The sequence below is a fragment of the Silurus meridionalis genome, chromosome 26 (assembly GCF_014805685.1).
Source record: "Silurus meridionalis isolate SWU-2019-XX chromosome 26, ASM1480568v1, whole genome shotgun sequence".
NCBI lineage: Eukaryota > Metazoa > Chordata > Actinopteri > Siluriformes > Siluridae > Silurus > Silurus meridionalis.
The window spans coordinates 3,857,749-3,881,650 of NC_060909.1; the positions used below are offsets into that span (position 1 = coordinate 3,857,749).

The 23,902-nt window shown below is 37.3% G+C and overlaps 1 protein-coding gene across 2 annotated transcripts; it reads right to left on the bottom strand.

Moving 5' to 3' along the window:
- Nucleotides 1-3,313: 3,313 nt before the first annotated feature.
- Nucleotides 3,314-19,798, bottom strand: trpm5 (transient receptor potential cation channel, subfamily M, member 5). Of its 2 annotated transcripts, XM_046840507.1 has the most exons (26): nt 19,689-19,798; nt 17,439-17,506; nt 17,184-17,334; nt 16,582-16,762; nt 16,323-16,489; nt 14,896-15,073; nt 14,715-14,779; nt 14,437-14,619; nt 14,234-14,333; nt 13,810-13,928; nt 13,284-13,619; nt 12,469-12,612; nt 12,009-12,132; nt 11,669-11,814; nt 10,645-10,757; nt 10,423-10,521; nt 10,064-10,325; nt 7,633-7,751; nt 7,235-7,367; nt 6,802-6,976; nt 6,389-6,557; nt 6,037-6,215; nt 4,144-4,276; nt 3,987-4,059; nt 3,796-3,886; nt 3,314-3,706 (listed from the first exon to the last, which is right to left on the bottom strand). In XM_046840507.1, exons 1-26 carry the CDS (start codon nt 19,713-19,715, stop codon nt 3,639-3,641), a joined length of 3,603 nt encoding a protein of 1,200 aa, XP_046696463.1. In that variant the 5' UTR covers nt 19,716-19,798; the 3' UTR covers nt 3,314-3,638. The 2 variants fall into 2 exon arrangements, with proteins under 2 accessions (XP_046696463.1, XP_046696464.1); XM_046840508.1 differs by lacking the exons at nt 17,439-17,506; nt 19,689-19,798 and having other exon boundaries at nt 16,582-16,767; nt 17,184-17,288.
- Nucleotides 19,799-23,902: the final 4,104 nt, after the last annotated feature.

Here is a 23,902-nt window from a genome sequence, read left to right on the forward strand (position 1 = left end):
AAATGTCACCATTTCAATGTTTTATTTTCATATTATTGATTGATTTGATTTTGTGTGGCTAGAATACTGAAAGCATTTTAATACATAAAAAATAAATCTTCAGGATACATCTCACTTCTTATTCCTTCTTTTCCTGAATGGTGGTGTTTTTAGTTGGAAAAATAAGAATGTTCAGCATTGTCTCAACAACTTTTGGCTTTTAAATGTGGGACTGATCTGGTCCATTTTACATGCATCTTCTATCTCAGAATGCATTCTACTTGTAACGGTGAGAAGCTGCCTGTCAGAGATGACGGATCTGCCTTTGGATTCAGTGTAACGCCGTAGGCTGCTTCCTCTCTCCACAAGCTCCTCTCCCTCATGCTCTGGTTATGGAGTCAAAAGAGACACCTCTGAAATATGCTGTGTGATCCTTATCTTGGGTTGAATTAGGCGTTTACTTTGCTTCATTTCGGTTTCATAGCCTGGCAGAGGAAGAGGGGAAGGTGAAATTATGTTAGCAAGGTTTTAAAATGTGAAAATGCTGACTCTAGCATCATTTTGATACCACTTGATACTGATTAGAAATATACAGTGTGTGTGTGTATATATCACAGACACACACACAGTATGTTACTTTTGTGTTTGAAGTTCCATAGATAGGAAGAAACCACCATTTCCAACATTTTCTCAAGTCGAAAATATTCCATTGAGGGACCTCTGGGCTCATGGACTCCCTGGGCATAAACAAAGCAAATACAAGAGCACTCGATAAAGATGTGTGTGTGTTTGTCCATGTGTATGTGTTTTTGTGGAAAAGGCACCTGCAGGACAAACAACATCTGTCTGATAGATGTGGGGAGCAGAGAAAGGTTGGTAGGGATCAGTTCCTCCAGTGGAAGCCTCATCAAGACAAGATCCCTGAAGGCAAGCAGGGCCATCTGCTTTACTGTGAATTTGTGACCCTGGGGCCAAGCCAAAACAAAAAACAGGGAAGATAAACTGGTCAGTTGGTTCAGGGTTTATGCTTTTAACCCATATTTCTTGTGTGGTTTGTGATATGCTCGAATGTCAAATATACCTGTAGTGGATAAAAATGGCTTGCAGCATGGGCAGAATTTCAGAGAAAAATCTTATCTTATTTAGAAGCTGCTTCTACCAGAAGAAAAAAAAACAACAACTGAAAGTCAAACAAATCCTCACATTGAAAATTAATAGCCTTTTTCTTTAGGGTTCTTGCTGAAACCAGACTTCAACCAATTCCTGAATTAAAGTGCAAGAATGAATCAACAACATATCAAGAAAATTTGTTTTTGCAAGGTTTTTGCTTCCTGTTAGAGCCACAGGGTGAGTTTATCTGAAAATCTGATTTATCATCAATACTATCTTTAATTCGATTTTAAATGTGCTGCAAAATATCTACTGAGATTTATGTCGTGTGTGTGTGTGTGTGTGTGTGTGTGTGTGTGTGTGTGTGTGTGTGTGTGTGTGTGTGTGTGTGTGTGTGTGTGTGTAATATACTTGTTAAAGCATAGCCCTAACCCATTTTTTTTTTCCCCATAAGCAAAAAACACAACCTTTTATGGTGTTTATGCTCGAGCAGATCATATATAGTACCTGGAAATACTCTTCAATGAATGACCCCATTTGTTTTTAAAAGCCACCTGTCAAAATAAAGGGAATGGATTTGAGATTGGTCATGTTCTTTCAGCTTTTTGCATCACCAAATATGAAATATGAATTATTGCTTTTCATACAAATCCCTACTTATTACATATATGATGTTTTCGTATCGTTTAACGCTTATACATGGCTTGTCTCACTCTCTCTCTCTCTCTCTCTCTCTCTCTCTCTCTCTCTCTCTCTCTCTCTCTATATATATATATATACACACACGTACCTGATTCTCTCATTTAAGAAGTACAGCACATTCATTTGCAGCCCTTCGCCTCGAAAGACCTTATTGACTGCAGAATAAATACTAAAACAAATTGGGCATGAGGTGTGTACAATTATTGCTAGTTAATAATAAGAAAAAACGGAATAATTTGACTTTTGCAGGTCTAGTGATTTAGTTTTAAAGGTGAGGTCTGTACCTGTTCATATCATTGACACTGGAGTTAGACTGCGCTTGAGGTAATGCCTGTACAGTCATGGTGCTCGAGCTCAGCACTCACTGCTGACTCAGGTCATTTTGCTTTGCTTCAACACACCAACAAAGAAAGATCCTTCCTATTATATCATATTTAATCTGCTAAAATGTCAACATATGCTCCATTTGGAATCAGTGTCCCATTTGATTATATCTGATTATTAATTTGAAGCTATTGGAAGTTGTAAAAGGTGATTGATTTTTAGAGCTTGTGAAAGTGGCCAGGTGGGAAGGCTGCACTTCCTGTGGTGTACTAACTTCCTGTTACCAATACTGCCTAGTGTGCATACGTGTTTACTGATTAACACAAAAAATGCACCACTCAGACCTGAGGATGTTTCAGCTGAGTCACAGGGATGTCGAATACGTCTCAAGGTGATACGTTAGGAGAAACCTGGTGCAATTAACTGTGTTGAAAATATAACTGATAAAAAATGTAACCCATTTTATTAACAGCTAATCCACAGTTAACTTCTTGTCTACAGTCTATTCACCTTGCAGTTTATTTCACCTTCATTGTGCAGAATTGCAGATTGCCCCGATATAACCCCCCTCCCCCACCCACCCAGACACGCCCTTTACTATAACATTGTAGTAATCTCATTTATACTTCAAACTCAGATTTAGACAGTGCTGGTTGGATTATGATAGACTACATACCCAAGTAGATACTTTATAGGTAAATGTTATATCCAGACATTTTTTTCTTTTTGTATCTTTAAAGTCTTTACACTCAGAATTAACAAACTATTTCTTATGACCCAGAGAGTAATAGTTCAGCTGATGACTTTCTCCAACAATGCTCTGAGCAAACTGCTGATGTCTCTCTTTTTGTTTTCCGGTTATTTCCCTAGGTTATTTATTTATTAACTGAGGGAACCCTGTATCCTGGCTATCTTCAAACAACGGGTGAAGATCTACCTCATCTTAAAACACTTCAACTACTTTTTAAATTTGCTTTGTTAAAAAAATAAATAAGTAAAAAAACCTCTAAACAGAGTTGTAGGTTGAATTATCTTAAGTTGTAATCTAGCGTACCAGTGTAGATTTATTTATTGATCGAGACTCAAAGCACTTTTGTACATCGCTCTGGACAAGGACGTCTGCTAAATGTAAATGTATCACATCGGTCCTTCCGATAATGACTAATCAGCACACAAAGGCTCAGACGGACGTCATGTGAACAGTGTGAACGCTGCAATTTTCAGGCTTGTTTATTTAGTCAAAAACAAGGATAAATTAATGAAGATTCTGTGATTCCTGTGATTCTCACACACAGCGTTGACATCAACAGTCAACATTATGTTTTAAATACATAATGCAGTTTTTTTTAATTGTTAAATATAAAACATCGAAAATAAAGAGGGGAAAAAAAAACAGCAGTGCATGATATTACAAGTACAAACTTTCATTTTGATTATTTAGGAGGGTGGAATTTACAGTACAAAAAAATATTTTGATACTACAGACATTCCACAACATGACACTGTTCCTTCTTTACTCCTGCTCAAGCTTGTCCATCCTTATCATCTTTCTTTGAAGAATTTCCAGCCTTTTCACTGCTCGACTTGGTGCCTGTGAAGTACACGAATGCTGTAAAGTTAACATAACAAATCCACTATATTTGGATCACTGGAGATGTATTTATTACCAGAAAGACCTACGTGGGCTTTTGGGAACATCTCTTTCGCACTTTAATGTACTCTTTTTGAAGCATTCTGCCATCCAAGAGAGCACCTCTCCACAATATTTCACCTGAAGGTCAAAAATAGAGCCGTGTTGGTCAGAGTCATCTTGTGGAGTAGTAGTAGTTACCTTTTTTTATGGAATATTAGAAGTAATATTTAAATTTTACCTCTGCCTCCATAAAGGCCAAACGTTTTTCTTGCTCTTTAAACCGTGCCGCACTTATCAGCAAGCTTTGTACCCTAAATGGTGACCGTAGTAGTGGCATCAGTAATAAGGAACTTAAAAAAGCACACAACTCCAGCAAAAAAAAATGGAGGACTCACTTGGAGGATGTGCTCTTGAGTCTTTCCTCACTGCTCTCCAGGCGGCGTTTCTCCAGTTTGGCAAGGTAATTTTCCTTTTGCACCGACTCCCAGGTCATCAGTTTCTGATCCAACCCTGGTGACAGCTCCCTCTCTGACCATTTAATACAGTATCACATTAAATCCAGCTACTATACAGGAAAATACTGGTAAAGCATTATGGATTAGTTTGATTTAATATTTTATGGGGTAGCAGGTTAGCCTAACAGGGGAATACATTTTATCAGTTACACCATGAAGAAAAGAGTAGTGGAAGCCAGACTAAAAGAAGAACCTCTGTGAGCAACAGTATGGTTTTATGCTGAGGAAGAGCAACACAGACGCATTATTTGCTTTGGGAATGTTGATGGAAAAGTATAGAGAAGGTCAGAAGGAGTTGCATTGTGTGTTTGTGGATTTAGAGAAAGCGTACTGGAGACAAGGTGAGGGAGGTGTGATTGAGATGGTTTGGACACGTGCAGAGGAGGGACATGGGGTATATCGGTAAGAGAATGCTGACGATGGAGCCACTAGAGAGCAGGAAAAGTGGAAGGCCAGGAGAAGGTTTATGGATGTGGTGAGGAAAGACATGCAAGTAGTTGGTTTAAAAGAGGACAGCAGTGTATGGAGACAGATGATTGGATGTGGAGACCCCTAACGGGAGACGCCAAAAGAAGACGACGAAGAAGAAGAAGAAGCAAGTTAGTCTTTTGTTTATAATAATTAATATTAACAGTATTAACAAATAATTTCTTGTCGTTCCGCTGGTCCAGCCAATGGTCTATAAAGCGAGTGTACATTTTTTTGAGATCTAATTTCATTTTCACATAGCAAAAAGTCTCTTACTAAATATTATTAATATTAATTTCTTGTTTATAGAGCAAAGCAATAAGTGGTGTCTCAGTGGCTTAAGCTCTGGTTTACTGATCCGAAGTACAGAGGTTTGAGTCCCAGTGTCTACAAGCTGCCACTCTTGGCCCCTTAAGCAAGGACCTTAACCCTATGCCCTCAAGAGGCGCTATATCATGGTTGGCCCTGCGTTTTGATCCTGGCTTCCTAACATTACTGGAATAGTTAGGAACAATAAATTCGCTGGGATAATTTCACTGTGCTGTGATGCATATGTGACAAGCCAAAGCTGTTTCTTTGTTTTTAAAACTGTAGACTAAGTGTCTGGTAAAACGTGGCCTTGCAGCCTTGAGTATGCAGCAAAATAACACCCATCCTCATATTCAGCATTAATGCACACTTACTCGTGATATTACTTGTGCATTTTATAGTGATGTACAATTCCTCGAAAAAAAAATCAATTACGCTTGTACAAAACTTGGAGGATGCACCTCAAACTAGTGATTTTATATATTAGTGGTGATTCCGAATATTTAAAGATTTAATACATGGATAGAAGGAGCCTGATTTGACTACCAATCTCAAAATCATCGCAGACATGCTATGAAATGAGAATCATGCCAGTTTGGTTATATGAGGGTGCTCACTGTCTGATTTCACATAGAACTACCAGTTTTCTCCCAATAAGTTAATACACATCCTATTATGGTAATTTTGTAAATAACATATTTAAGTTTCACATGATCCGTGACTGACACAGGAGCATCTTGTTGGCATGTTTTTAATTCTGGAAATAAATTTATGATTTTTACAAATTTTCTTCTATATCTTTGTGTGATGTTCTGTACATTGTTTCTTTAAAATGTTACGAGGAATCGTTTTACAATTCTGATTCTAACCCTAAGTCTAGTCGAGGACACCCCTATTATATACATCATTGCAGTTTAATACCACTTCTAACTATGGGAAACAATCCTCTGATCATTAAAAGAAAAGAAAACTATTACTAATAAAACTAAAACTAACCCAGAATCTCAATGTTTTCCTCAGCCTTTCCAAACAGGGACAGAAAGAGTTCTGAGATGTGGCTGATAATGATGAACGGTGGAGCAAGAGCAGGCCGGCTGTGGTACTCCACAATCAGATTATACCGCTGAAATTTCCAGAAGATATCAGCGTTCCCCTGCACCAGCTGGAATGTATAGCTGTGAGAGGTGCACAACAGAAATGTGAAAGCTGATGCAGCCTGACAATAGATTATTTCACATCATCTGGCATTAAAAGAATAAAAAAATAAATCACTGAATGGCTCAATGGTTTAGTTGGTGTACATTCGATCTTATGAACTTATGTTATTTGATTTAGAACCCACTCTAACCTGAACATTGCAATAAGCAGATTGAGCAGAAGAACGTTAGTAACAAGTAAATAGATAACCAGCAGCAGGATGACCAGCCAGTTTGCATAGATGTTTGGGCAGGGGGGTAGAGTGCCGTCAATGATCATGTGCAGATCCATGGTACAGTTATCCTGGGGCATTTTAGCCGCTGTGGATGGAGGTGCAGCAGATGATTAACATGCATGATCAACCTGCACTGTGTCTCCATCTTGTGGTAGTTTCTCAACTGATAATACTCTAGCTAAAATATACATTTAATCTTTTTTATTTTAATACTTTCTGGCATACGATAAAGATTCATTCATGTCAAAAGAGATAAATGAAATTAGACATGCATTAAAAAACCACATGCGAAAGTAGTCTCTTTTTTAGTTGCATCACAAACACCTCACCATCGATCTCCTCGAGAGGTATCTGGCCGAATATGTGCAAGTATGGTCTGTAGAGCACTCTGCGGAACACCCAGTCCAGTCGGGGGTCGTTTGGGTGGAGCAGAGCCTGAGTTGCTACTCCATATGCAATCAGCCACACACTCAGGAAGAACAGGAAGAAGAAAACGTCCTTCATCTGAAAACAATACATGAATCTCCCGAATCAGTAACCAAGCCTTTGATAATTGGGTGCTACCACTACTATCAAAAAGAAGAAAACAAAGAACCTTGTTCATTTAGGACTTCTTGTATTTTTTATGTTGTGGCTGAAAACACTACATCAATGTAAATGTGTATCACGATTAAAATAAAAAGGTGTGTATTCCAGATTTTATAAGATGTTACATTAATATCATCCCTGAGGGTTTCAAATCATTTATCATAATTTAGTCACCATTCTCTCCACGATGATGATCTTGGGCCCAAGCTGCTTGTGGATAGCAAAGATGTGGATGAGCCTTAAAGTATAAACCATGAAGTCCAGAGCCAGGACGGTGCGTCCAGCCTCATATGTTCCTTCCACCATCCTATACACACAGGATGCATTATTGTTTGACTGAAAAGGGTTAAAATGTTTTAATTTCAAAAGTAAAATAAACACAGAACAATTACAGGTGAAAAATGAATATATCAATCTCTAAAAACATGCAAACATGCAAAAACACTACTACAATTACTATGACTTGCCGATTAGAGCTTCAAGATTAATTGGGACAGAAAGAAATATGTTGTCAAAGACAGGTTTAATTTGATAAAGGCTGCTTATAGTAGAAGTGCAATAAAAGACAATACCTGCATGAAACCCCAATGACGAAGAGAGAGATGGCTACCATGTCACACTTGTTCCAGTTGTCCTCTACATAGAGCTTAAACTTCTTCAGTATACTCATGTCTTCATCCGAAAAGAAACTCTGGGACACATGGAAGATTGAATGTCATTTTCCAAAATCAATAGTTAGAGAATTTTTTTTCTACTTCTAGTTTTCCCTTCTTCCTCCTCCTTTCCACCTAATCATTAGATGACCATGCAATTTTCTGGCAAAGAAATGAACAAAATTTGCTCATCATTTTACCTTATAATCTTACTCTTAAAAAAATATTTGCAGGAGAATTTCTGCATTTTTTCTTGTCCAGCAGTCACATCACCTGTCTGTACAATCCTTGTTACTAATACTCTGTTGTGCATCTCCTAACACGTCCATGATCACTGTCACTGTAAATGGCTTGCGTACATCTGGTCACTTACTGACTGCCTTCAAGAAAGGCATATACTCATTTAAACTCCAGAAAACAACTCCTGACCCTCATCACATCTCTCAGTTGACTTCTTGTACCATAATAAGGCTAACTACAAAACATCACTGGAACTCCCTTTGTGGCTGTTACTTAGAAGTTTCATGTGGCTAGATTAGTCAAATATATCTTCAAAACTGATCATTTTTGAGTTTGCAGCAGTCACTGAGATGCTCATCAACAAAACTGGCCATCGTTAGAGAAGTTGGAGTTAGTGTCCCAGCATAGCAGTTGTTTTTCTGAAGGGACAGTTTTATCTGCTAAGATATAATCCCACATAGCTATCTGCTTGTCATTTTCCATGTTCCCTGTAACATCATTGCTTGCACTGTGCAGATGACAGGTTTTCTCCCCTTTTCAGCCTTGGAGTCTAATGTTTCTGCTTACAGTTCTGGCAGAAATCTCATCAAGGATGCTAGACGTTCCTCCCCATGCCAAGATCTTATCAGCTACTGTTTAATCTATAATCTGATTGTGTTTCCTGCCTCATTTCTGTTTCCCACACCAGAGACCATTGAGTTGCTTATTCATTCTTTTGTCATCTCAAGATTGGTTTACTGCAATCTTGCTATTGGCAAGACTTCCTACGAGCAACTTTGATACACATCAACTATCCCAGAATGCAGCTACTCCCTTAAGACACAAGGAATATCCACCGATCAGACATAACATTATAACCACTCCCCATGATCCTGTCGCAGGTTCACCACTGTTCCTTCCTTGGAACACTTTTGATAGATACTGCCCACTGAAGGAACATCCCACAAGAGCTGCAGTTTTGGAGATGCTCTAACCAAGTCGTCTAGACGTCACAATTTGGCCCTCGTCAAACTCACTCAAATCCTTACACTTGACCATTTTTTTTGCTTTCAACACGTCAACTTTGAGGACAAAATATTCACTCGCTGTTTAATAAATCCCACCCACTAACAGGTGCAATGATGAACACTGATAATCAGTTGCTCACCTGCCATAATAATATAATCTCATAATTTTATAATGTTATGTCTGTTTGGTGTATTTATCAGGAGTATTATTTGTATTGGTATAAGGGGGTTATAATGAGTCCCATGCACAACACTTTAGCACGCATTTCTATACACCCACAGAGTGTAAAATTCACCAAATACTTGCTATTTTTATAGTTGTACCAGTTTTATCTTGGTGGTATTTTAAGGTCACAGTTTGTGTTTGATCAGGAGAACATGTGTAGAGTCTTTAACACACAAATAGAAGTCACTCTTGAAACTTTCGGCAAATGAAAGTGAAACTGTATCATATGAAATGTGTGTCAAATCAGGTCATAGCACCAAACCAATCCTGTTGCAGTATGCAAATGCAGGTCGTGCATCACTGCACAACAGGCTGGTCACAAAGATTTGAGATCCTTTCCAATTTGCATATTCTTGGAATGTGAAAAGAATTAATTTGTTTCTGTGTCAAAGATAAAAACTGCATTTTAGACCTTAAAGTGCTTAACTTTATCGAGGAATCATGGACTGTTCATTGTTCAGAAGTGCTAATATAACATAACAGGCCTTAGAGGATTCTGACTGTGCACAAACCCTGTTCCACCAGAAGAAGTGGTATTTGAAAAGCGATTTTACCAGAATGTGAAAAAACATCCGTTATTGACTATTAAATATGTGAATATTTGGGCCAAAAGCACTAAGGAGTTAGTCCACACCTTCCCTCATTTATGTGATATATTGATATTGCCTCATTGGCTAACTTACACAATTTCTGATATATTCATTACTATGAATTGGAAAGGATGAGGGATGATAAATGTTTTATGCTACTGTGACTTGTCTAAGCACAGGTTCTATTTAAAACGATTTAAATAGAGTCTGATGTGTACAATTATGATTAGTTACAAAAAGGAAAGACAAGCTCTAAAATTTGACTGACTCCCATTTCATATTCACACCTGTCTGAGCTCCTCCAGCACTAGCGTAAAGACCCAGAAGTAAAGAATGATCTCAGCCGGAGAAGGGCCGTTGGGAGGCGGAGGTCGAAAATCCAGCAGCAGCACATAGGTGAAGAGCACTAGAAAGGCGAAGTACATGATGACATTGCCCAGGAACACAGTGACAGGGGCGCTCCAGAAACGCCTCCAACGTCGCAGGAGGAACTGGCTCCAGGCTGCACCGCAGCTCTGAGCTGCAGCATCACCGGCTGCCTCCACATCACTTTAAAAAACATATACATAGAGACAGAAAAGAAACAGATATTAAAGTTTGGAAACATTTGGAAAGCTCTTGAAAAATCCCCAAAAAATGTACTAACGCTGGGTCCTCATCAGTCAGTAGCAGGGCTTTCTCAGTTTCCAAGCTGTCCAGCTCTGCAAATTGCTCTCCACCAACCCTATTCTCCAATTCCTCATCACTAAAACACACACACACACACACACACACACACACACACGACTCTCAATTCTGACTTCAAACCATCATTATTGGTGATTATCTGTGCCATAAGGAATGACATTGTTTTCTAATGGGTTCCTACCTGAATTTTATCAGATTGGTCCATATAAGAGGTGGACAGAAGAAAGACAAAACCAGTTTAGAGATTGCTGTATCTGTTGTCATGGCTCCCCACCAGATTTTAGTCAGCAATGCCTAAACCATAAGGAGTAATAAAGCAACACATGTACAATCACAAACCCATGAATATGATATGAAATTCCAATTTATTTGCATACCCTCGTTTTTAATAGATTCTACAAAACTCCAAATGCTTTATTATTATAATGTTACATTATGCATGCACAAATGATGAGCAACTGATTTCATCATTCAATCATTTGTGCGCTCATTGTGTGTCTAAGTGATCTGACGAATGTCAAAATGTGTTAGACAGCCAATCGAGAAAATGAATCCTGATGTCTGGTTACCAAATTGGTCTGATCTGCAGTTTTCATAGCACTGCTTGATAAATTATATAACACAGTTCTTGTATTTTATAAGCATTTTTAGTCATTTAAAACTTTTGTAAATGCCCACTAATGGCAGGTTAGCATTTTTTGGAAAGCAAAAAATACTACAGTTTATTGTTAAGATTAAAAACAAGATTTTACTGTTCATACAAAATGTAATCAATAATAAATTAAGATCTAATTTATGTAGTAAGTATGATCAATATACATGCTGTTCTGTTTTAAAATTTGGTAACAGATTTCTGCTAAAAGGAAGAAATAGTAGCTTTTAAATTAATTTGATATGACACAGTAGCATATTGGGCTACAGATAGCGTCTTACAGCTTCAGGGTCCTTGGCTCAATCCTGAGCTGGGTTTTAAAAATATATGATCAAAGTGTGTGGCAAAAACATTTACATTTTACAGACACCCCTATCCAGAGAAACTTGAATTTCTTATTACATCTTATTCATAGAACTGAGCATCTGTTAGGTTTAGAAGCTTGGTAGGATTTGAACTCACAAACTTCAGATCCAAAGCCCAATGCTTTAACCACTAAGCTACCAACACAGTTGCTTCTACAGAGAACCAATGATAAACTTGGAGCAGTTACCTGGACTCCATCATGGGCAAAAAAGGACTTTGCATCTGCCTCTGTGGCCAGGTTCAGCACGGTGGTTTGGTTCCAGCAGGTGGTCTTTCTTACCAGGAGAGCATATGCTCGGTCCTCACTGTTTGAGTAGCACTCTGTGAACAAATCTGCAGCCCGCAGGAAAAGTTAAATCATTGAAAAAGTGATCATTTTAATACAAGACATCGCACTTAACATTTCAAAAGAATCTATGCGATTAGTCATGCGCTGTTTAACAAATGGAGGCAGATGGTATAAATGACAAATTGGTCCTGGATGTTCAGTAATTTGTGGATCTTAAATTATTTTTATTTAATCTCACCTAAAGCAAACTGCTCATATTTGGCTTCCTTCATGCTCCGTGCATTCTCTGCCTCCGACTCCAAATGAGCCATCTCTTTCAGGATTTTACAGCCAGCGAGAGCTGCAGCCACTGCCTCGGCACCCTGTGACATACATAGACCGAAACCTGTTTCTCAGTGACAGCAGTATTGATAAGCAGATTGCAACATGTACATTATAACCTAAATACACTGTGCCATTTTTAAGGAAAGTTTAACATATATTCACCTTCTCATAGATATTAATATAATAAAGTTTCATCCGGAAGGCTGTAACTGATTAATATAATGGTTATAAATCTGCTGCACCTTCAATCCAATTTGCCTGAGATAAACCACTTCCAGATAAAATAGGCTTTTTCAAGGATGATGCGATAGAGATGTAAATTGTTTTGGTTTATGAAAATCACCAACCACTCCAAAGGGAGTGTGTCGACTCACCAAGGTCCAGAAGTAGTTGGCCATTTTTTGTCTGTTCTGCAGGACAGCCCAAAGGAAGAGGTCCCTCAAGGGGTGCTCACAATGCTGCTCCAGGTCGATGAGGTCTTTCTGGTTGTGGAAAAGCCGACCCTTGCCTCCCCTCTCCTGGTGATGAAACACACAAAACCAAAGAATCGAAGCAGTGAGTGAAGAGTATTAGGAAACATTCACTGAAAAACCTACAAACATACATCTAACACCTCAAGGACTTCCTTACAGGGACATTTAAAGGTTATATGATAAACATTACCAAAAAGGTTTGATTTCAGAGAAATTACAAATATAACTTTAAGCAGCTCACAACCATTATCCTTTTATAACCAATTGTTCTAGAAGTATTGTAGGGAAATTGGTGTTAGCATTAAAATAACTAAATTAAGGGTTCTAGAGTCTAGAGTCATTAAGGTGCGGTTATCTGGAAGTTGAATCATGTCAACTAGACTTCTATTTCATTAGAAACGTTTCACTACTCATCCGAACAGCTTCTTAGGATCTAGAAGGTTCTAAAGCCTGTCCTTCTGGGGGAATACTTATTGGGAGAAACTTTAAGGTAGGATCATTAACCATTTTAGAAAGATTAAATCATGAACCATTCTAAATAAATACACTGAGATCGAGCATTTAAAATACAGAATGTGGTTGCACATCTTGTAAAATATCATATAAAGACATAATGTGGAAAGTAAATCTAATATGCTCATATGTGGATTACAAATTACTGTCTCAAAGCAGTTTCTTTATAATTCTCAAATTAGCTACAGATACACAAATCTTACCACGGGGAGTTTCTGGTAAAACCCCCTGCAGGAATCATGCAGATAATCCTTCAGGACCTTGGAGACCTCGAGCAGAGTAAAGCGAGGTCGTCTATCCCCCATGTCTATGTGAGCAGGTCCAGCCGATCGGGCAGAGAGCAGCACCTGCTTCTCATTGTGTTTCTTCAGAAGGAGTTCGTACAGCAGGCTTTTTTCACGCACAGTGCAGTAGAGATCCTGGAGACGGCCGTAAGTCATAAACTCGGACAAGTTCACTCCATTGTCCACGAACAGGCGAACAAAATCAGGCTTGTCATTCACCAAAGCGTCCATCATGACCTCCTCAAGATCATCGGCCTATGAAAAAAACAGTGAATACATTCAATTAAAATGACCACTCCATCCTCCAAAATTAGCTTAAAATCCAATGATAAATTCAAAACTAGATAAATAAATCCAATAAATATTTATTGGTTATGTATAGTTATTTATAGTGATTATTGGTAGCAAACAATTTTGTCACTAATAGAAACCACGAGTGTCTCACAGTCCATTCTACATCTCCGTTGAAAATCTCGCTCTTTGCAATGTCTACTCGGTTCCAGGCCACTGCCAGTTTCAACTCATCCAAGAAGTCCTGTGCCTCCTGACTCTGACTTTTATTGGCTGAGGGAAAAGTGAACAGAAAACAAAAAGAGTTAAACAACTAAATCATTAATATCTCCAAAACTGCAGCTCTTGTGAGATGTTCCAAGGAATCAAAGATCACAGATCAAAAGTGGTCCAAGGAAGGAACAGTGGGGAACCGGCGAAAGGGTGAGCTACCGACTGTAGCTCAAATTGCTAAAGAAGTTAATGCTTGATGAGTGAAGACTGTTTTGGCAGCAGAAGGGGGACCAACACAATATTAGGCAGGCAGACAAAATATTATGCCTTATTGGTGTAGATGATAACATGCTGGGAATACAAACCTTTAACTAGTGCTTTGAGGATAACAGTGTCTAGAGCAGAAGTCTCCTGTTCGGGGTCATGCACCGTCAAAAGGTGGAGATTTTCCAAAATTCTCATAATCTAGCAGAAAAAAACAGGAAAATGTATTGATGAAATGTAGCACTAATGTTTTACGATGAAATACAGCATTTGTTTGTGCTTTGTTGTTGCATATATCTCTTACTAATTTGATCCAGGAAGCCATTGCTGCACTTTGGCCATTAGGAAATGTGTCAATCAGAAGTTCTTGGATCATGTCAGTATTCCAACAAGCCTGGTTGATCAGTGTAACCAAAATGTCTGCTACACCACCCGAGCCAGCCAGAATCAGCCATGGAGTTGAATTCTGAATTGTCTTGTACATCCTCTGCATTTAAAAGGGAGGCAAAATTACTATTGATCATGACCATGCATACAAATCATCTTATTCTTTGAGTTTAAAATTTGTATATAATTAGAGACCTGTAATATTCTCGGTTCTCCATGGACAAGCAGACACAAGACAGGAATTTCAAAGCTGCCTGGTCCTGAGAAGATAAAGATTAAAAGGATTAGAGGTTGAGACTACTGAGATTAATAATAAAAGATACCGGAATTGGCACAAATAAGGATCTCAGTGAACTAAAGACAAATATCCAAGCACCTCCATGTCCAGTCCGCTGTAAGGAAATGTGTTTTAGCAATTTGACACGCATGTTGCTGGTAGCACCAGGATTCTTTGGGTCCTCTTCTACCAAGATGAAATGAGAGTGGTTGCAGTCCAGAGAGTACACAGCTCCATGGGGAAGATCCTCTGAGGGATAGGACGCTGGCTGATCGGGCTTGGGATTTAAGAACAGATTGTTTATATGCTTGTTAAAAAAAAAGAACAAATATAAAAATACATCTTTCTGATGTTTTTGTTAGATATACAAGTATAAAGCCTTTGAAACGTTTGGAAACACTTAGTCTTTTACCATTTTTGAGACATTACCATGTTCCTTTTTTTAAATGCAACAAACTAGGTAAGAGGCAAAAACACACAAGAATTAGACAGAGGATGAGTCGAAGATCATTCTTTGGAGTCCAAATGTGGCTCTAACAAAAGAACTCATTTGAGAGAGAACCGGAGAGAAGATGTTAGCAGACTCCCTCACCTCCACAGTCAAACGTAAAGTTGGAAGCTTAATGGTTTGGGGTTGTTTTGGAGCAGGGAATGTTAGAGACATATTTCAGGTGAAAGGACCCAACATGGCAACCATTCCATACTTCAAAACCATGCAATTCCATCTGGACTGTGGAAGCGAATGTCTAAGTTCTATAAGTGTTATTTAGTGAGCAGTCAGCTGGAGTGATATCTATCATGGAATGGCCTGCTCAGTCACCGCACCTGAATCCTATTGAACTGCTCTGGGATGAACTGGATCAAGGACAGAAAGAGTCTCTAACTAGTGAAAAACACCTCTGGCAAGTTTTACAAGAGGCCTGGCAAAGTATTTCAGCTGAATGTTTTTGGAGAAACTGTGCCCGGATACCAAGAGTGTGTACAGCTGTTTTTCGTGCTGAGGGAGGATTTTTCAATAAAAATTAAATTCAACATCTGTACATCTATACATCTGTTTGGTCAATGAAAATCTTCATATTAATAAATTACTTAGTTTGTCGCATATAATCAAAAGGAACATGCAATTATTTCCAAACCTTTGATAGGCACTGTGTTTTGTTATAAGGACACATTAACTTTTATGTAAAGAGTCTCCAGTTTAAGCAGTCAGTTAGTATTTAAAGGGAAAGAAAAGAGAAGATGGTGAGAAAACGAATGTTCCATATAATGTCTTGGATAAAATTAAAATTGTAATACTTGATATATTTCTGCTATAAAAGGAATAAAACGCTTTGGGGTATGTTTTGGGATCTTATTTGAAAGAAACAAAAAAACAAAAAAACAAAAAAAACAAAGATAAACTTCTGGGCACTGACTATTTTCCACACACTTTTGTGTTTTGCCCCAAACATAATGGACAAAATTTTTGGCACATTTTCCGTCCATTTATATGAATCGAATAAAGAGATACTGTAGGGTGTCACAACCTTGGTAGAAAGCAGCATTTCTCTGTTTTGAATCTTGGTCCAGGGAGCGATTCCAATGGCCACCACACGCACCTTTGAAGAAGTACTGGCCAATGAGTGATCTCTAACTGCTTGGCCCAGATGCTTTGTGATGCCAAACCGCAAGCCGCTGGTCAGGATCCATGCTCCTGGTGAGGGTCATAATCAGTGACAGCCATGAAGGCCAAACATATTTGACATGCCTAATTAGTGTTTGCTTGTGTAAGATTAGTTTCCTGACCTGTACTCTGTGCAGCTTTGACTAAACCTTTCCTCACTGTGTCCCTGAGCCAGGGTTTCATCTGGGCCTGTTCATCTCCACCCACCAGCCCCACCACCAGGTGTGGAGAAGCAAGGCCCCACTGCTCAGTCAGCAGCTGGTAGAGTAGCTCAGGCTCTGTGTCACTGCTAACCCTGGCAAACTGGACTGACAAAAAGAGCATGTGAGTAATGAACAAATCGAATAAACTAGCAAACTTTTATGTGACAGCAAATAGGCTCTAATAACCGGATTCTCACAACTTTACACAGCTTAAACCAAAAATAGAGCATTATTATAACTCTTCATGTTTGTGTATGAATAATTCAAGTTTCAAAAACACAAAATGCACATAATTAAAAAAAATCGGTTTATAAGGAATTTTCCCCTGGCAAGTGTATCCTAAAATAAGCATTCAAATACATTTAAATGCCTCATTATAAATTCAGTGCACTTAACCAATAATGTTCATTGTATAAATATATTTGTATTTCCATATTATGCCAACAGTATACCAACACATTTCGTTTGTGGAAAATTTCCCAAATGTCAAGATTTTTATATTGTATTTAGTTCTAGCATACCTTGCCCCTGGTTTTGTTGGTCCCGACAAATTCAATGTCCCCCAAACGACCGGCTGTCCAGTGGGCTTTATTCCGCTTCTCTTTAGCTTTATGGCTGGAGCCTTCATTAGTTTCAACATCTTCAGAAAAACACTGGCATCCTATAATGTTTCTGTATGTATGAAACCCACAGACACATACATTTAATCAAAAGTTTCAAAATATAAAGAAACTATAAAATATTGTTAGTTTTATTAATAATGATCAGGAAGTTACCCTTCTTCATCTGGTTCAAGTACTGTCTCTCCACAGTTTGGACACTTCTTCCCAGTAGGCATTAACACCTGTTTACACATACTAGGGATGGTAAGATTGACAGATGTGATCGATTCACATTGGTGCATCGGCAAATAGTTAACGAAGTTGCCATTTGTATCGCTATGCTTTGTGTGTGTGTGTGTGTGTGTGTGTGTGTGTGTGTGTGTGTGTGTGTGTGTGTATATATATATATATATATATATATATATATATATATATATATATATATATATATATATATATGTGATTTATTTCTGTATAATTATTGATAAATGTGCTATACTTTTATTATTTAGAAAGTGACCAATAATTTGTGATCAATATTTTATATGTTGATTGATTTCTCTTTGCGAAACAGTGTCTCGAGCACGTTCTCTCAGCACCACTGCTGCCACGTGAATATGATGTATCACAACGCCACAGAGACCGAGGCGTGTCCTGAGAGTCACATAGAATATAGATTAACCTGGCAGAGGTAGAGCTGCATCTTCCTGGAGACAGAACAGGAAAAGAACATCTGGTTTTCTTTCTTTTTTTTCTTTCTTTTTTGCACTACAAAGGCCTGTTTGTGAAAGGACCATGTGTTAAGTAACTTAAGCATCAAATGTATAATTTGCTTTATGTCTGAACCAAAGAAATAAAAGTGAACTATCTGTACCATATTGAATTTAATAGCATCATATTTTTCCGATTGCATCGTATTGTATTGAATCGTATTGTGTAAAATCAAATTGAATTCGTATCTCACTGCATCGTAATGGGGTGAATCGCATCGTATCTGTAGCTGCGTCGTATGTATCTTTTATGTATTGTATAGATGGCTATGCTTCGAGGTGCTAATTACATCAGCCTCAGTAATGGTGATGCACATCCCTCATAAGCATATAGAAAATTAATTTATACATTTATTATATGTACATAATGACACACTCATTGTGCAGCTTTTTAGGAAATCCTGTACAGTGCCAGATCTGAAGCACTGTCCACTAGTCCACAAATGTCTCTAATAAAGTGAACAGCCAGTACATAAGCATGTGTCTAGAATTCTCTTCATGCAAAGCAGACCCTATTTCCATTTCCATTCTTTGCACATGCAAACATGCTGCTTTTCTGTTGGTGGAGTCACAGGTGACTGCGTGGACATTTTCCCTGCTGAAGGAAACCAAGTCAGTAGAGATTTGGAAAGAAGAAGAAAATCTCAAATTAAACAGTGTCTGGAGTTTAATCCCTAGATTTAAACAGTGAAATTATAGATCTGGCAGATAAAACAAAATCACTGTATTCAAATTATATTTTAAATATGCAAATACAGAAAGAAAATAAGTTTTTGTGTTGTTTTATTTTATTGAAAAGAAATAGATTCTGTAATTTATAGATATAATTAGTATCCTATTAGAAGGCAAATGTGCTTGTTGTTTGTTTTTCCATTAAAACAAGTAGTTATAGAGAACATTTGGCACTTTATGAAAGACAAGATTTATGTTTTGTCCATACTGTAGACCACTTCTGAGATACACTGCACAAATATACACACTTTCATTCCCACACTGTGATCATGTAGGAAATTTCTAAAACCCTATCTCTTTAGGTTGTCACAATATAGACGTACAACGAGATACCGTATTACTGTAAATCATAGCACGGCAAATCAGTTCTGTCAGTGTACAAGTTTAAAAGTGGAAAGTGGCTCTCAGGAAGCCCCTGTTGAATGTAAAATGCTACAGGCGTACAAATATGTGTGTGTTTCCATGGTGACAGGTGGAGGTCATAATTTGACTATAGGGACTAAGGCAGGATGTGTGTATGAGAAACTTCATACGCCATAAACCATGCAAAAGTCATCATTTGCATCAGAAATCACAGATCATAATTACGTTAGACGTCATAAACCTAGTGGCTCAGTAATTTCCTTGGAGCTGTTGTTAGAATGGAAGTTATTATGCACAGTCTTTGTACACTGTATAAACTAAACGCTGTTAATAAAAAATATGAAAATCCAGCACATCACTCAAGGATTTTTTTTTTTTTATCTACTTCGAAGAATTCTATTTTTTTATACAAGCTTTTATACAAGCAACAAATTATAACAAAATGTTGAAAGGATCAGTTTTAAATTAAAGTCTTTCCTGAGATCCATTTTACAACTTTAAATAGAGATTTCCAGAAGTTGAAAAACACATATTCTCTATATTAACAGAATAAGCTTACCATAGGAGTGCCCTGGGGCTCGGACATCTTGCTTTGCCTCTTTGTTCTCGGTTCTTCACCTGCAGTGTTTTAGCTCTCACCCGAGTACTGAGCTTTGAACACAATCCATTCAAACCAGGAAATGAAGCTCAAGTGTGTTTTTACTAAAGATGACCAGCCCCCCAGCTGCTGCAAAAAAGACACACGCCCTTACCTGTCGAAAGTTCTTGGCACACCTACATCCTAGAGCGCAATAATTGAAGTGAAATCATGAAATCATCACATTTTAAATAGCAGCTACGAAATATGTTTATATGATGAATGTTTGCATGTGATTTTTTTTATGGGTTTGCAATATTGAAAGCCTTATCCCAATCACTGTTCTGCTTTATACAGTATCAGACTGTAATATTACTCATTCCTAGTAAAACATTGTAATATCAGCCGTTCTGATATGCTGTGTTGGTTTTTTGTATACATAGTAGGAAATACACACCTGTTGAAACTAAAAAGTTCAGTGTACTAGTCAAGGTTGTTAATAATATAAGGGAAAAATTAAAAAAAAATTAAACAAATTATATTTGCATAACACGGAAAACCAACATGAAAAGTTAAATTTTAGTACTATAAATACACAAAAAAGTCAGCGTTTGCTATTAATATATATATATATATATATATATATATATATATATATATATATATATATATATATATATATATATGTATATATACTGTATATAAATATATCTGGGTGAGATAATTTCCTTAAAAGTAATATCTGTATTTTTTTTAGCGTTAGTATGCATTTTGATCATAACTGCTTTTGAAAAATCCCATTGCACATTTAGTCCCCTTTTGCTGTTATAATAACCTGTACTCTTCTTTGAAGATGTTTCACTAGATTTTGTTCTCATTCAGCAACAATGGTGTTTGTAAAGTCAATTACTAATGTAGAAGATGTGAGGAGACTTGGGGTGCAATCCTTGTTCACATTCATTCCAAAGCAATAATTTGCAGCAGCATGTTCAATAGGCTTAAGTTCAGAGCTCTAAAGGAGGCCACTTAAGCCACTTCCACTCCAACCCATGAGAAGCATATCTTCATGAAGCTGACTTTGTGCACAGGATCATTGTCAAGCTAGGAGCCGCCAGGAAGGAGGAAAAGAGGAAGGCCAAGGAGGAGGTTTATGGATGTGTTGAGGGAAGACATGCAGGTAGTTTGTTTGAAAGAGGCAGATGTAGAGGACAGGGGGGTATGGAGATAAATGATCCACTGTGGCGACAGCAATGGGAGAAGCCGAAAGAAGAAGAAGTTCAAATAAAGGGAAGATATAATGCTACCATGTCCGAAGACAAATGCATTTCCAACTACATGATAACAGTTTGAGACAAAACCATATATGGCTGGAAGGTTGGGTGTCCCAATACTTTTATCCATATAGTGTAAATATGATTGAATTATGGATCCCAAACATTTTCAGAGTTACATAATATTTATGTTTTCAGCTTTAAAGGAACAAAAGATAAACATACCACACAAGAGATTTTTTTTTTTTTTTGGTGAACCAATATAAACATTTTATTATTATTATTATTATTATTATTATTATTATTATTATTATTACTTTCATTAATAATAATAAAAGTAATAATCATATAGCTGCCATGAGTAAAATTATTCTGTTTAACCTTAAGTAAAGATTGACTGCTTCTGTGCAATTTTCTTCATCTTCTTGAAGCAGTAACACAATTAAGGCCATCATTAACATACAGAGAAAACAGAGCACCACAATGACATCATCATGACAAATGCTTACCAGGAACGCTGAAGTCTCTACGTCCTACTTACCCTCTACATGTGCCAGTTTCTTACACAGTTTTCCAGCTATATGTGATTCTTTCCCAAACCACAAAGTTGAATTGACTTCGTCATTAGAATTAGCAGACCCAATTGTGCACCTCCATAAAGATTTACATAGACTAGAGTGGAAGATTTAAATTCAATCTTGAGTGGCCTGTTTTCGAGCTCTGGCCTCAACGCTACTGAACATCTTTGGGATAAATTGGAATGATTTGAAACGCTGACTGCACCCCAGGCACCCCAGGCATGAACCTTCTTATCCGAAGTCCAACATCATAAACACTGAGCTACACCTTACACCCTACACCTCACACTTTTCTTTCCACAACAGTGAAGGTCATTATTAGATCAAATGGTGACTCAAAGGGGAATTGGATATTTAAAAAACACATTATGGTAAAAAAAAACATCACCCCAAAACATTCAGCATAATGTGTGAAGGTCTCATTAGACCAATTCGTAAAGGTAGGTTTGGTGCAAAAAACACAAGAACATCATCTTCTCAGGGTGGTAGAAACATCATACTTTGATATCTGCCTTTCTTTAGGAACAACTTGGGCTTTTTCTCAAGGTGAAGGGAATCATGAATAACTCAAATCATTTCTAACTTTTTACTTCTGATAGTAAGCTGATGATGCTTTCAGGAAGACAATGACCCAGAACATACATCCAAATCAACAAAGAAACGGCTTAACTGAAAGAGGATCAGTTTTTATGCATGATGAAAACCAGACCTGAAAAAACATCATTCAATTTGAAGGAGCTTGGAGATTTTTGCAAGAAAAGGTCAAGGTGTGCCATGCTGATAATCTCTTTATCGGTCAAGGCTGAGTGGTGTGCACACTTACACAACAAGGATATTACATTTATTTATTTATTAATTTTCTTTATTGTCTTTTCACTATAATTGTATTCATTATAATTTCATATTACAGGTGCAAAAAAAGTACCTACATGATTTGTCTTGGTTTCTTTTTTTACACCACAAAATCCTGCCATTCTAACAAGGGCGTGTAGACTTTTACTAATGGACTGATTTATTGTAGCTCACCTGTTCTCACTCTCAGTAAACAACAGGCCACCCATGCTGCCATGTGCCAGCTGCAAGCTTATTGTATGCTATAGTTCTTTGACAGAATATATGAATAGGGACGCAATCATTTGTCTTTATAGACTTCCTGTATAACATCCATTTTATAATAGCAACATCATCACCTCGAGTATATCTCACCCTAAAAACAGACTGCATTCATTTTATACATAATAGAACATAGAAAACATATGAAATGTTCAAACTGAGGAAATGTACAATTTTAGGAAAAAAATAAGGTACGGCTGCAACACGTCTTAAAAGATTTGGGACTGGCCAACAAAAGTTATTAAAATTAATGCTTCCATTCAAAAAGTTTTTTGAGGGAAGGCCTTAGACATTTAAACAAGTCAATTCTAATTGCATACTGCATCTATTACACTTGCACGACTTTGTAGTAGAAAAGTTCGGGTGCTGAGACCTTTACCATTTAAAAACATTTGGCACATCATGAAAAGAAAAATACAACAAAGGAAACCCAGAACTGTTGAGCAGCGAGAATCCTGTATCAGATACATATAAGACAACATTCTTCTCCCAAAACTTTAGCAACTGGTCTCCATAGTTTCCAGATGTATACAGACATAAGATGTGATGTCTTTTTTAAAACCTGTTGCAGCCCTTAAATTCAAAATGACCTCTGAATTTCCTTAAAATGGTATAAATTCTCAGTTTAAACGTTTTTGTTGTGAATAAAATAAGGATTTATGAGATAATCATTGCATTTTATTTTTATTTACATTTTGCACATTGTCCTAACTTTTTTGTGTCCCAAAAACAAACGATACCTCTTGCAGACTGTAACCTGATCTAATGCATGAAATGCCTGCATCATTAAATGAACAGTTTGTATTCAATGAATACATGCATTCACTTATATACATAATTATAAATCAATCAATTAATCAATCACTCAATCAAACAACATATGCATACATTTATAATCAATAGGGCAATCAATCAGATCGTTAATATACACCTACATAATTAATCAATCAATCAGTTGACTAATACATACATACATTATATGGACAAAAGTTTGTGGACCCCTGACTATAAGACCGATATGTGACTTTTAAACATCCCATTCCACATTTAATCGCCATTTGCTCTTATAATATTCTCCACTCTTCTGGGAAGATGTTCCACTAAATTTTAGAGTATGTTTGCAGAGTTTTTTGCTCATTCAGCCACAAGTAAAAGCAGGTACTGTTGTAGGTGAGGTGACAAGAAGTGCAGTCAGTGTTACAATTAATCCAAATAGTGTTGTTCACTAGGGTTG

Excerpts from the sequence above, each read along its gene's own strand:
- trpm5 (XM_046840507.1), bottom strand. The coding sequence starts at position 19,715 with ATGTCCGAGCCCCAGGGCACTCCTATG. Across the intron at positions 15,074-16,322 it reads AAATGCTGCTTTCTACCAAG|CCCGATCAGCCAGCGTCCTA; the intron begins GTTGTGACACCC and ends TTAAATCCCAAG. Across the intron at positions 10,758-11,668 it reads TTGCCCATGATGGAGTCCAG|GCATTGCTGACTAAAATCTG; the intron begins GTAACTGCTCCA and ends CTTATGGTTTAG.